This window comes from Centroberyx affinis, unplaced genomic scaffold (genome assembly GCF_046629955.1).
Source record: "Centroberyx affinis isolate AG114_WGS23_722 - 3 ecotype Tasmania unplaced genomic scaffold, CSIRO-AGI_Caff_v1 ptg000652l_1, whole genome shotgun sequence".
NCBI lineage: Eukaryota > Metazoa > Chordata > Actinopteri > Beryciformes > Berycidae > Centroberyx > Centroberyx affinis.
The window spans coordinates 128,359-142,424 of NW_027279278.1; the positions used below are offsets into that span (position 1 = coordinate 128,359).

Consider the following 14,066-nt stretch of genomic DNA (forward strand, 5'->3'; position numbering starts at 1 on the left):
TGCGTTTCGAGAGCAAAAACATTGTGAAACGTGCAGATAGAAACAGAAATCTATCATGTAGAACAGATGTGTCTGTAGCAGGAGGCAGAGTCAGTGATACCCGCTGCTCTGGGAGGAGGTCTGGGCGAGGAGCTCCACTCCTCAATGAATGTCTATTGGAATCTGATTACTGTGCTGTTTCAGAGAGGGAGTCTGCATGCACACATTACTCTGAATAGCCAAGTTCACGGTTGATGCCTTATTTGGGATAAGCCGTTTGTATGCATTTAGAGGCCAATTACCAATATTCCTGTATACAACATCAATAATACTAATTATTCAGAATATTTCAGAATTTAAAATCAGTATCTCCCAGGTATCTTATTTAGGTCTTGGCTATTGCAAATTAAATGTCATGCTTAGAATGCAACATAAAGGTGCTACATGTGGCATTTTAACATCAATAACTTATTACCACATTAATTTTGAAATGTTAGTATAATTACTGTAAACAAACAAGACCATAAGAAGACATTATGTGCTACCGGGTCAGATTTAGAAATTTAGAAATCATAAGGTTATGGATGTCACCCCTGTTCCCTGAAGAAGGGAAACGAGGTGCTGGATAGATTTACGGCACAAAGCAATATTGCTTTATGGCACAAAACGGGGAACTCTTTCACTTTGTAACTAATACACAACTTTATTCCAGTTCCACTGTTCTAACTATAGTTTCAACTTCATGCTAGCTTACCTGGTCTGAATCGGCTGCTATTGGCTCTTATCCTTCTTCGTTTGTGACAGGAAACAACAGGGTTTATGGGAAATGTAGTCTTAATTTTGAGAAACGCAAAATGCTACACGTAGCATCTTTAAAAACAATACCTGAGTACTAAGAATTAGGTTTGTAACATTATCTTACTCACTGGACTTCACTGACTCAGCATGTCCAACAGGCATATCTGTTCTCCACCATTCATTTCTGTGTGTGATCCCTCGTACCTCCGCCACTCCTCTGCTGTTACATGCGGTACCATCAGTCATGCTGTATTTGTCTTTGATACCTCCATTGTGCAATAGATTTTTTGTTGTTGTTTTTGTGTCCTGAGATACCTGTGAATCCAGTCAGATGTTTTTTTTGATATGTAACGTATGTTTTTAATATGATTATTTAAGCGCCCACTACCGCCGACTCCACTGCCCTGACTTTGTAGAGTATGTTCACGCTTTTATTTCTTTCTACTAGCGACAGATTCTCAAAGGGTTTCATTCCAAAATGCTGTGTATCCATTCTGGGGATGTTCATTACTCCATATTTTAACTTGAATTATTTCATTCTCGACAATGTTAGCAGTTTGAAAATGAATATTTTAAGATGGATAACAACTTCTACTTTACTTTCATGTGAGCAATCACTTTGCAAAACAAAGTATTTTTTGTTTTGTTTGGGGTTTTTCCTTATGATGGATATTTCATTTTGGAATGAAGCCCTTGAGTTTTGTTACTTAAGACTTAGGCTGAGGCCTGATGGTAAGCAGCCAAAACAGATTGTTGGGGACTTGTTTTGTTCTTATTTTCATTTTTCTTCTCTCTTTGATTTATTTTTATGGGCTCTCTGAAGCTTGATGCATTCCTGTTTCCACGTTTGGCCTGCGTTCGACTTCCCTCCCTCCTGTGTAGGTGAAATAATCCAAGCTGTCTTTATTAAGATGCATACGGTGTGTATACAATCTGTATAGTATCATGTCTGTTATATTTGTCCTATAAGAAGTGAAGAAGAAGAAGAAGAAGAAAAAAGATGTGTAAAAGAAATAACTTGATAAAAACCATTTGGAGGATTGACTACGATTACACTAATAGACGAAAAGAGAGCAGAGGCTTGGGTTTATTTTGAATAGTGATCCTCTACATGGTCTGTACTGTTTACTAGAATAAACATTTCAGTTAAATGAGAGGAACGACTGCTGTTTGATTGGTATATAACATATACAAGGTAAAAGACTATACTGCACATACTGTATATCAGTCACTGCCATCAGAAAGCACACATCCATACACTACAGTTTCATAACAATAGCTACGGTCAGTCAGAAATAGGCTGGTCAGGTTTGTTTCTTTAATTTGGTTCTTAAATTGGTCTTAAATTCAGTTCCATGTAGCATTAAACAAAAAAAGTCTATTTGGCTGAAACCTGCAGATACCCTGTACCACTCAATCTGAGGATTCACACTGTATGTGGAAGTCCTATTGTCTAGGATAATCAGTTGGTCAGTATTTATTAACATGTCCCAACTTAACAAAGATCATCAATCAATATCTCTAAATTATTTCCAGTCTGGTTTTGTCATTTTCTCAACCAATGACATGAGTTACCTGTACTATCATTTAAAAAGGACCATTTGTCTTAAAGGTGACTGTCAGAGCAGATGTATTTTCTGCGGACATCCAGAACAAGTTCTATTGAGTGTCATTCGTGCCATAAAGCAGTCTCACTATGTGCTGTAAAGCAATCCAGCAGATTTCCCGCCATATCCGACCCGGTGTCACACACTGTAAAATGCAGAGTAGAGGCCAGTAGTAGGCTGCCATGTTTATGGTAAACATACTAAGGCCTCAAAATGAATGTGACAATAATTTATGGGTGCTAAAATGCTACAAGTAGCACCTTTTACATGAGAAATTGAGCCTGACCTGTCGGGTTCGGGCGTAAACACCAGGCTGGACAGACCACATGTCCATGGACAGTCTCTCAGGTGGACGAGGCCTCGCAGAAAGCTCCAACGAGCTCCAGAAAGGCCTCCAGTAACAGCCCCAACCCTCCCAGACGGCCGCAATGTGCAGCGAATTACACTCAGCTATATTTCAAGGATACAGCTGTGTAGTGTGAAATTAATGCTGTGCAAACAAAGCGGCCATTGCTGGACATATTAGCTGAAACCCAAGCAATCCGCTGTGTTAGCGAATGCTAACTGTCTCCGTATGGAATAACAGGAAATTCCTAGGTAGGTTTGTGTTTACCCTATGGTAATGGAGAGGAGGAAATGAAAAGGCTATTGGCTTTTAACTGGGAATTCGGGTCAAGAGAGAATTGGAGGATAAACTCTGGTTTCGCCTCACCGATAGCACAATATCTCTCTCTCTCCCTCTCCGTCTCCTTTTCTAGCTTTGACTCTTTTCTTTGGAGACATTTCCACTACATTACCTTTTTCTTCTTCTAGGTTTACGTTCACATTTAGGCTTTTCTCTATCAGCTGCTTAACATCACATTGTAGCAACAGAGCATTTTCGCCCTGCCAGGGAGAATTGAACACGTTACACGGCTCCAACCCGTGTGCTTTCACTTTCAGTCACATCAGTCCAGTTACATGTTTCTGCTGCAGTGTTTTCAACAGGAAAAGACAGAGCCAATACCCCCCCACCCCCCACCCCCAATACACACACACACACTTCGTAGAGGGAGAATTCCTGGAAACAGCGGGATATCCCTTACTCCCCCGAGGACCGTGAGCACACACACACACACATATGCAGGCTGACATCAGAGGCGGGCCACACTGACTGGATCATATCTGAGTTTTAATAAAAGGACAATATCAGCCCCATATATCAGTCGAACCCTCGCCATTACATGTGATGATCTGTATTAAATCAGTGTGATAAAAAAGTGTGAAATAAGAAATCCTGTTTTTGACCTAGTTGCCAATGGAGTTGAGTGGCAGAGCTGGTGCAGGTCAAAGTCAAAAATATGGATTTAGTAAGTATGGATCTGTAGCTCTCATAGTAATGAGGTTGACTACTTTTCACTTTATTACTGGTGTCATAACATTGCTCAATGAGAGTCAGTTACAGCTGACTTGCAGTATTTGGTGATAATGAAGGGAGACAGCAGCCTTTTTTCTTTTAACGCTAGCCCTGCTTTTCCCCGCCAGCGCTGTGAAAACCTGATCTCACATCTCCCAAATATCAGATCTGTATGAGATATGTATGAGATATGCAAATCTGACATGTGATTCCATCTGTTTACACGGAAACGGACCGATCCGATCGGAGGCGCGTGCAGTGCGGTCAGAACATCAGACTTTTTTTTTTTTAATGTAAATCCAGTCTTCCAGTCAGGTAAACAGCCTGTATTCAATTATCCTTTACTGTCTTTGGCTGCAAACTAATTCAATTCACTTGGTGACATTCTGAATTGACAAAAACATTTGTTTCAACCCCCCCGCCCCCCAACACACATGCCAAATACGCGCCAAGGGCCATTTGCTCTACTCTGTAGCCATTAGGCCAATCAGTAAAGAGATCTGCTCTGTGGAATGAGCCTCTACCTGCGAGGCCCTTACATAGGGACCCATTACAACTACTGCCCCCCCCCCCCCCCCTTCCCATGACAACCTGATGCCTGTGGGGGAGTGTGTGTGTGTGTGTGTGTGTGTGTGTGTGGGAGGGTTAGGTAGTTGTAGGTAGTCGCAGCCCTGAAGCACCAAGAAGGACCAGAACTGGCTCTGTTTGCAATTTTAGAGACTGACAGAAACCAGTTGGGTGACTGGGCTGAAACCAGACTAGACAGTGAGGTGGCTATTCATGTGAAATCACACACACACACACACACACATAAAAAAGGGAATCTCTTGTGACTTTAGTTAATTCAAACCAGTTGTCAGTGCAGCCTGGCGGATCTGATCTGAAGTGGGAAGGAAGGATGAACGGAGGCAGAGGAGGATGGAGGGATGGAGGGATGGATGGGAGGACTAACAGCTGAAGGGAGATGGAGATATGAAGTGGGAGCAGGGGGGGAGAAAGAGGTGAAGAATTTGGGGAGATGGGAGGAAGGAAGGAGCTGTGGTTGTGGTGATGTGTGTGTGTGTGTGTGTGTGTGTGTGTGTGTACCATGTGCCCCTAGATAAACTGCATAATACATAATTAACGTGTTTAGCTGGGCAGGCAGCCATATCTTCCCTCCTCCCCTCTCTTTTATGTTATCCCTCTTACTCTTCCACCCCCTCCACCTCCTCCTCACCCCCCCCCCCCCCCCCTTATACTCTCGGAGGCATACAGTGAAGCAACGCAACACCTCCGTACCGCTGCAGCTGCAGGGGGCGGGGGGGGGGGGGGGGGGGGGTAATGGGAGGAACGACCAAAAGAAAGATGAGAAATTGCCGCACATTCATGATGAATCACTTTCGAAATGCATCAACAAAAAGGTCACCGGTGATGTGGTGAGATGCTGCGACACTGAAAGTCTGCGCTCCGGGTTGTTTCCCAGCAGACAGGCACCCACAGTGGAGCCGTCGTCCCAGCAGATGGCATCCTCTTCCCATCCAAATCCCCCTATTTCCCCTCCTTCAGAGCAGCGGGACAGCCCTCGGGCTCTGGGAATCCACCCAGATAAGACCGTTCCCAATAAAGCTGATGCCTCCCGTTTACCAGACGCGTGATAAGGATCGCTTGAAATTCGCTGGAAAGTGGATAACAAAGCCCTCATCCAATTAAATGATTCCCCCCCCTCGCTGTGAATCCTCTTCATTCTTCGCTGCTAATCTTTTGGCAGGAAGCTGAAGAGCCTGAAGACTTCCGAGCCAAGATTCAGTTACATTTTTCACAACTCAGCGTTCCCAGTACAGCATCAGCAAATTTCTGTTGATATGGAAATTTGAGAATTCTGCATTTTGCCGTATGGGTTTGGGACACTGCAACCTTTAGCCTCCGTTAAAATAGTTGCATCCTCTTTCCAAGCCCAGATATCATTTCAAACATTTGATCGGATTATACGCCAATATTTTCCCGACCAATGGAAGGTCAGGATGGGTCAAGCAGCTTTTAAAATAAGCTTAATAGTGTTAGTTCCAAAGGAAAAAGTCTGAAAATCCTGGAGGTGGGAAACACTGTTCTCCACCTTCCCGGTATCAGTTTTCCCCTCCTCCCTCCCTCCCTCCAGCTCTTCTCCACACACTTACAGTTTTATGGCTGTTTTATGTTGCGGTCCTGCAGGAGTTGGAATAGAATATGCTGTTAAATACTCAGGAATGGGGAGTCCCTACCCCCCTCCCTCCCCCTCCCCCGTGATAAACCGTTGCACAAGAGCACCTGAGCGTGTTTACAGCCTCTTCCTGATGATGGCGGCGGGCTGGGAAAGCTCTGCCTCGGACGGATGGTTAGGAGGGATGAGGAAATTCAGTTTGTGAGGAAAACGAGCTCCCAACTTATGGATTTGAGGTTGAGTTCATGCCGTTGAAAAACATATGAACTCTAAGTCCGAGCCTCTATGGAAAAAGTCCTGTGTGTTCGGACCGGTTCGTCTGCGATCGGGGAACCGAATAAAAAACCTCTCAACCTGTTTTGGTATCTCGATCAAGCGAGTTCAGCTGTAAAACAGCAGGGGGGGACGGAGCAGGCTCTGTAAATGTTCACTGATGTAATGTCAAACAGGGAGGAGTTTATGGTGTGCGCTCATATAGAGAGATAAAGCAATATAACGCAGAGGGAGACTGGGAGAGGAAATCTGGTGCTCTTTGTAACTAGTTTGGTTCATCTGCTTACTGCGTGAATTAACTCCTTGGACTTGATTTGCCATCAAAAATAGTAAAAAAAACAAAAAATAGTGGAGCTTTTGCACACTTGAATACAATGTGGCAGCCACAGCTCTTGAATGGATAGAATTGTCTTTCCAAATCAATGTTCCTGGATGGTCAGAGCGGCCATTTTTATGTGTACAGTTGGGCTAGCTTCCGTATGAGGTGAGAGGATTTGCAGCAAGAACCAAAGCAGTGGAAAACTGGCACTGCAGAGTTGTCACTCATGCCTCCACTAGGTGGAGCTCTTTTACAAGCTGCTGCTGTCGTTTTCAGTGGGTCAAAAGTTTTCACATGTGTGCACAGTTAGAGAGGTTCTAGTTAATCTGTTTCAGCCCATGTCCTTTAGCTGTTTGAAGTTAGCGAATGCTAACTTTTCTTCTCCACTACAGGTAGGCTTGAGCTACGTTAGTTTATAGCATTTAAGGGGTTATATTAAGTTAAAGGAACCTGTTTGATGATGCTTACCAGATCGGTTTGCTAATATGCAGATTTAGACTAGAAGAGCTCTAGAGAGAGAAGTATAGTCTTTGATAAAGCTACGTTAGCCTCGTCACTAACGTTAGCTTTCAGTTGAGTTTTGACAGTTTGCTAACAGACTCATCTGCACAGTTCCCAAGCAGGTGTGACACACCTTACGGCCTTAATGCCCAGACTTGTGTTGTCACCATAGCAACTAACCCTTAAAATTCTACAATGGCATTTTATGCTGTACTAGCCAAATTACCATGGCAAACAGTGGAAGGGCCGTTCTATTATTCAAGTTCTGTGGTTACAGCTGCTAGAAGACCATGGTTGGCAAATGAAGAAAGGAACTGTCCAGGTTTCAGTACTGAGACCTTAAAGAACCTGATGAAGGTCTCAGTAGCAACACATTGTTCCTAATAAAGACGCTCTAATAGCAAAGTTCAGCAGACAGAGTGCGGAAGTTTTTCCTTTTTTCACCACCGTCTGACCGCCTGCATCCATTCGGGCAGCCACGGCGATGTCAACACGGTCATAAAACTCACTTCTAGTTGTTGTATACACACACACACACACACACACACACACACACACACACACACACGGTTGCACGGGTGAGAGAACACATAAACCAACATGTAAACCATCTGACCCCTCTTGGGTCACGGTTCAAGCTTCCCACGCTCAGCAGTGGTACCTATAGTGACACACCCTGCTGTAGGGAGCAGAGAAAAGTGAAATGAAAATGTTTGATTTTTCACTTGAGTAAATGTGCTAATGATAGAGGCGGGGGGGGGTTCCTCTTTTCTCAGCGCTGGCATGGGCCACCCTGTAGATGTAGATGACATGGAGATGCGTGACCTGGCCAAAAATAGACACAGGGGCCTTCTGACTGCTTCAGTGTTAGAGGCAAGTTGCCCGAGGTTCCTCCATTTGTCTCTTTTTTTTTTGTCAATTAATTCTTTAGATCAGTAATGCAGTAATGTATCACTGCATTTGACTAGGTGTGGTGTCTCAGAGGCTTTTCCACCTGGAAAAACAATCAAATTCAGGGGGAAACACTTAGTACTCATTTTTTTTTTTATTTTTGAGGCATAGAAAAGGTCAAACCTGCAGTTAAGATATTGAATATCGGCAAAAAATATTAGCTATCGGCAGCTTCGATCAAACAATATCGGTATCGGCCTTCAAAAACCTACATCGGTTGAACCCGAGGGGTGACAGTGAACAGTAAAAGCAAGTATAAAATTGCTGGGAAACACTGAACACTTGAAATGTGGGGGTTTTCTTGGGCATTAAAATGGCAGACAATACAGGCTACAGGCAGCTTTAATACAAAAATATTGGTATCAGTATCGGCCCTCAAAAACCTATATTAGTCTAACTCTATTGGTTTTACTGTAGTAAACCACACTGAAACTGTAGTGGTCGATGGCATGGCAGATGGTACAGCTCAGACAGAGAAGGGTGTGTGTTTGCTCTCTCTCTCTCTCTGTCTCTCTCTCTCTCTCTCATCCGCCTTTGCTCCTCAGCCCCTTTTGCACACTCCTCTTTCCTTCGCCCTCTTTTGTTTTCACACATTCTTGCAAAGTGCAGAGCAACATCATTAGCTCCACTTCTGCTTGATGCAGAAGCCAATGAGATCTTTACTGTGTTGGAATGCGAGTCAGGTGACCAGAATCCAACTTCTAGACCTTCTCTCTTCTCTCTCTCTGTCTTGCATTACATTATTTACATTCAAAGCATTCAAAGCAACTTACAATAAGTGTCTTCCCTCTATCATCTCTTTCTATCTCTTTCCCTCCCTCTTTTCTCTGTCTTCTGACTTGCCTCTCATTCTTCAACAAAGTAATAATCATTTTCATATAAATAAATGGTTGCTTAATGTGACATAATAGTGATTCAGCCTATATCCAGTTCATGACAGCTTTTCCTTGTCTGATCTAAACAGCCGGTGTCTGGTAGCTCTTTCCTGGGAAAAAAAACCCCCTCTGCAGCACATAAAGTGATGCATTTTAGGTGCATTTTCCAGTTTGTTCGGAATAAGCAGAAGAAGAAGAACTGGGTAGTTAGCATGAGCAGCGATAGCCACCAAAGGCTGAACAGACAAGGGAAAGAGAAACTCAAACTGCATCCACAGACAATCCAAGACGTCACAGCGCTTGACACCGCTTGGCACCGAAAATGTCACCGCAACAAAGAGAAGAAGAATGTGGCAGATCATGTCTTTTAAGAATAGATAGATACATACATTCCACTAGTTTACCTCACACACATCGACCCTAAGGTGCGCCTCCTGCCTCGAAAACGCTCCTCCGAGACGCTTGACCTCTCAGCCGGTTCAAGCAGAGTTTTGAACTTTCCTTCATCCCCCGGGGCAGGTCTTTTTTTGTTTTTGTTTTGTTTTGTTTTGTTTTTTTTGGAGTTTATTCGAGACAGGGTTTTCTCTTTCTCCATACCCCCCCACCCCCCCCTCGCCCCCTCTCTTCCCCTCCCACTCCTTCTGCGGTTCGCCCCTATGCCCTGACGCAGCCTCCATATCTATATCCAGCCTCTGTAATTATGTCAATGTAATGTTTGTGTATTTATAGGCGACCCGCCGCAGCTTCTCTGGCGGCGGCTCCGTCGCAGCTGGAAAGCATTGCTCTGCACACTGCAAGACGTTTGCTGCGTGTGTTCCCGGGCTGGACGAGGAAAGGGTTTCGCGTGTGTGTGTGTGTGTGTGTGTGTGTGTGGGGAGTGGGGTGGCATAGGAAGATAGGATGGTAAGATGGCTCGTCTACAGATAAATCACTGCTTTTGTTTCCCTGTGTTTTAGGGTGAATTCAAGGTGAGCGGGTGAATAAGTGAGTAGGTGGTGTGAAACTCTGAGTGTGTATGTGTGTGTGTGTGTGTGTGTGTGTGTGTGTGCGTTCACATCAAACCAACCCCAATTAACCCCTTCCCCAGTCATGCTCAGGAGTCACAAACCATGTTGTTCAATTAGTTTAATATGTACATTAAAATAAACTATTTACATTATATAAAAAAACAGATTCCTATTTACAAGGCAGTACATGTAACACAAGACACGAACAAACAAGTCTTAACGCCAAAGACTAAAAAAAAAAAGTGTAGCCCTTTGACAATCACGTCGCGTTGAGATGGCATGCACTCTGTGAGACTTCCGAGTTTTGTTGTTTTTGTTTGTTGTTTTTTTTTTGTCGTTTCTTTAAGACCCTGACTTCAAATGCTATGAGACAGACAGACAGACAGACAGACAGACAGACAGACAGATGCACTCACAGACAAGAACATTCAATTCAAGCCTTCAAGGAGGAAAAAGACTGAAAGGCAGTTTTAGAACAAAACATTGTCTCGAAGCTTATTTCATGTGCTGTTTTACACTTTTGACGCTATAACACACAGAATAAACTTTGATTGTCTTTTTTTTTTTTAGCCAGTGGAGAATATGGCACTCGTAAGATGTGTAATAATACGTTATAGAAGGCACTAATGGTGAAAATACATTGTGTTTAAAAAAAAAAAAAAAAAAAAATCATTGCTCTTCAAAGGATTGTCGGCTTCCAGTTGCTTCAGTGGCGTGTGCTTATAGGTCCTGCCTGGCATGTTGAGTGGAATGCACCTTTTTTTTTTTTTGGTTTGTACAAACAGAATTCCATAAAGAAGTAGTACCAGCTACATATTTTCTTTAAAAAACAAACTTTTGTCTGAACAGAATTCAACTGTTTCTGTCAAATGACTGGGTTTTTGGTTTTGTGGTCACGGTTTGTTTGTCACTGAAAAAATAACATTTAAATAGACACAATTTTTTTTTTTTACAAAACCATATTTGGAGGGCATCTCTTCCTGATGCTGGTTTTGCCCAAACGAAAAATCACCATAATATACCTATAATATTCCTATAGGGACTTATAGTATGTCTGCTGTGCTCACTAGTGACTTTATAGTGACCTTATGGTATTTTATGGCTTTTGTTTAGGCTGTAATCACTATAACATTCCTATAATATTCCTCATAGGGACTCATAGGTCTGATATGATAATTGCATAGCATCCTTCTAAGGTTCATCATAGGATTACTACAGTCTTTGTCATTGGGGATGGGGGTTATGCTGCTGTGCATAGAAGTCCTTTTCTTCTTTTTTGTCCGTTTTTTGTGGGTTTTCCTCACATGTGTCGCTTCATGTGGAGAGCGAGGTGGTCGGAGCGGGAAAAGGCGCGCTCGCACAGGTGACACTGGAACGGCCGGTGACCCGTGTGCTTGCGGAAGTGACGTGTGAGCTCGTCGGAGCGGGCGAACTTCCAGCCGCAGCCCTCCCAGCTGCAGTGGTACGGTTTCTCTCCTGCGGGGACACAAAAAAAACGCACAATGGTGAGGAACTTGAAAACATACAGGAATTCCCTTACGCTATAATAATTCATACAGTCGGGATGCTACATATTATTACATAAAGCCTTGAGAAAATGACATATTAGATGTGTATCTTCAAAGTGAAGGGCTTACCGGTGTGCGTCCGGTGGTGCGCCTTCAGGTGGGAACTCTTGGTGTACGTCTTCCCACAGCCGGCGAAAGTGCAGGTGTGCGTCGCCGTTCGTTTCCTCGGCCAGGACCGGCGACCCCTCTTCGGCTTGGTGTCCATCATCTCCAGCGGGGAGGAGGGCGGGGTGAGCAGGACGCGCTGGCCGGCCGGCTGCTGCTGCTGCTGCTGCTGCTGCGGCTGCTGCATGCCCATGGCCGCGTCCTCGCCGTACATACCGGGGAACTGGTGGTGGTGGAAAGGGAGCTGCATCCCGGCGTGCGGGAGGGGGAATCCCCCGGGGGAGGCGCGGTGGTGGTGGTGGTGGGGATGGTGGGGGTGGAAGCTCTGCGGGAACGTCAGGGAGGCCGACGGGCACATCTGGGGCTGGTGGCACTCGGAGCTCATCAGGTCGTCCGGGCTGAGCGGCGGCGTCATGCTGCCGACCGCAGCCTGCGGGGAGTTGGCCAGCCGCGGCTGCTGCTCGAACGACATCATGCACGAGACGCTGCCCTCGTGCTTGATTTTGGTGCAGCTCTGAGGCACCAGACCCATCACGGGCCCGTAGGAGTCCAAAGAGGAGGGGGGCTCCACTTTGATGGTCTGCTGCTCCGGGAATAAATCCTGCGCGGCGGGGAAAGGCGACGTGCTGACCAGGAATCGGCCCTGGATGCCGGGGCTCGAGCAGAAGCTGGGGTCCACGTCGGAGCGCAGGAGCTCCGCCATCAGGCTGTTGTTGTAAGGCGGGGGAGGGCTGCTCATGTCCACAGAGGTGTAGCCGGCCGCGGACTGCTGGTGATACACGGACGGCCCGGACTCCTGCAGCCGGTAAGACTCGGCCCCTGTCCCGGGGGCCGGCGCGCTGTCAGTGCCGGTGGTGTTCGCGAGAATAAACTCCAGATCCAATAACTTAGACAGGTCCTCGTCGTCTTTTCTGCCCAGGCAGCCGCTGTCCATGCCGGGAACAACGCTGCCCATGTCGCCCTTCCACCTCTGGAGCGAAGACGGGAGAGAAGAATAAGTTAGTTTCACATGTGACTGCAGCTCAAATAAGACTTAAGACTTTCAGACTTTAAAGTATCTTATGAATGCCAGCTCAAATAACAGTTTAGACCAATTTTACCCCAAAACACACAAAACAGTAAAGTATGAAACAGCGCAACCAGAGAGAAAAAACTGCATATTGAATATCACTGAAACCATATTTTAGACATGGAGAGCAACAGCCTTGAAAGTTAGATAATTCCATGCAAAACAATTCAAAACTTTTCAAGGACCAGCAGACACTTTGTATGTGTTCTGATATGACAGACTGATACCAAGGCTACAGTATAGCCTAGTTTATGTGATAAAAATGTATAAAAAAAAATGTTTGGGTCTCCTGAACTCCCAGCTGTGCGTAAAACAAAGTGTAAATACATAAGCAGAATACTTACATCTTCCCAGCATTTCTCCTTTTGGTTGGCAAATGTAGAGATTGATGGTAAAATGGTCCCACTCAAGGCCATTTCCATACGTTGTGAAATAAAAAAAAGTTGGTAGTCCTAAATATTCAAAAGAAGAAGCCTTTTCTGTTTTTCAAAGAAATCACCAGAGTCCGTCCTGTTCCCAGAAGAAGCTATAGAGAACTACGCTTCTCCTGCCGTCTGATGAGCTTCTGCTCCAGAGTCATGTGCAGCTGTACGGCGGGTAGGAGTCGCTTTTCTTATAAATATTGTTCGCTGGAGAAAGTGGACCAATGCGAGGCTGGGGGAAGGAAGCGCGTCCAGGATGGGGACTCTACGCACCGGCCGGCCCCCCTAAATTTAGCCTCGGTATAAAAGGCAGAGTTTCCCTGCGAGACAGAGTGAGTGAGAGAGAGAGAGAGAGAGGGAGTCAGAGGAGGACTGGTGCTGAATGCTGTCTCTCCTCCGCTGCGGGCAGCTACTTAAACCTTTTCGGGGGAAGACGCAGGGAGAACCCGCCCCTCGATCTGCCAAACCTGTCCGACAACTGGTACTGGAGCAGGTCAGAGAGAGAGGGAGAGAGAGAGAGAGAGAGAGAGAGAGACCGCCCCCCCCCCCTCCACCACCACCACCACCACCAAAAGACATAATAAGCAATTAACACATTGTTGGGACATGATGAAAAAACAAAAAGAGGGAAACGATACCGAAAAGGCACCGCACGCTTTAGATGAACAGGCAGAGATGCTGGCGGTGCCATGGGCATTACGCATTTGGGCACGGTGCGCTTTTACGCACATGAGAAATGCATTCTTTCCATAGTTACCGTGTGTTATGAAATGACTCTCCGTATTTATTTATTTATTTATTCATTCATGTATTTATTTATTACTTTGTTTGTTGACCATCCGCGCATGACAACTACAGTTCTTGTCAGTAAATAAAAAAGTTTGTCAGGCTGTTTTGTAGACGCATGACAGCGCTCTCTCTCTCTCTCTCTCTCTCTCTCTCTCTCTCTCACACACACACACACACACACACACACAAGCACACAGGGGAAGGCAGAGAGAGCGCTTGTGCGTGCGTCCG

General features: G+C 45.2%; 1 protein-coding gene across 2 annotated transcripts; it reads right to left on the reverse strand.

Annotated features, from left to right (window-relative positions):
- Nucleotides 1-9,985: 9,985 nt before the first annotated feature.
- LOC139643775 (Krueppel-like factor 2) lies at nucleotides 9,986-13,797 on the reverse strand. 2 transcript variants are annotated; one of them, XM_071519041.1, is made up of 3 exons: nucleotides 13,772-13,797; nucleotides 11,520-12,502; nucleotides 9,986-11,358 (listed from the first exon to the last, which is right to left on the reverse strand). In XM_071519041.1, exons 1-3 carry the CDS (start codon nucleotides 13,795-13,797, stop codon nucleotides 11,183-11,185), a joined length of 1,185 nt encoding a protein of 394 aa, XP_071375142.1. In that variant the 3' UTR covers nucleotides 9,986-11,182. The 2 variants fall into 2 exon arrangements, with proteins under 2 accessions (XP_071375142.1, XP_071375141.1); XM_071519040.1 differs by lacking the exon at nucleotides 13,772-13,797 and adding an exon at nucleotides 12,969-13,418 and having other exon boundaries at nucleotides 11,520-12,525.
- Nucleotides 13,798-14,066: the final 269 nt, after the last annotated feature.

What these genes read in the sequence shown, in the direction of transcription:
- LOC139643775 (XM_071519040.1), bottom strand. Translation starts at nt 13,046, where the DNA reads ATGGAAATGGCCTTGAGTGGGACCATTTTACCATCAATCTCTACATTT. An exon ending in AGGAGAAATGCTGGGAAGAT is followed by an intron (nt 12,526 to 12,968) that starts GTAAGTATTCTG and finishes TCTTCGCTCCAG; the next exon opens with AGGTGGAAGGGCGACATGGG. An exon ending in GCACCACCGGACGCACACCG is followed by an intron (nt 11,359 to 11,519) that starts GTAAGCCCTTCA and finishes GTGTCCCCGCAG; the next exon opens with GAGAGAAACCGTACCACTGC.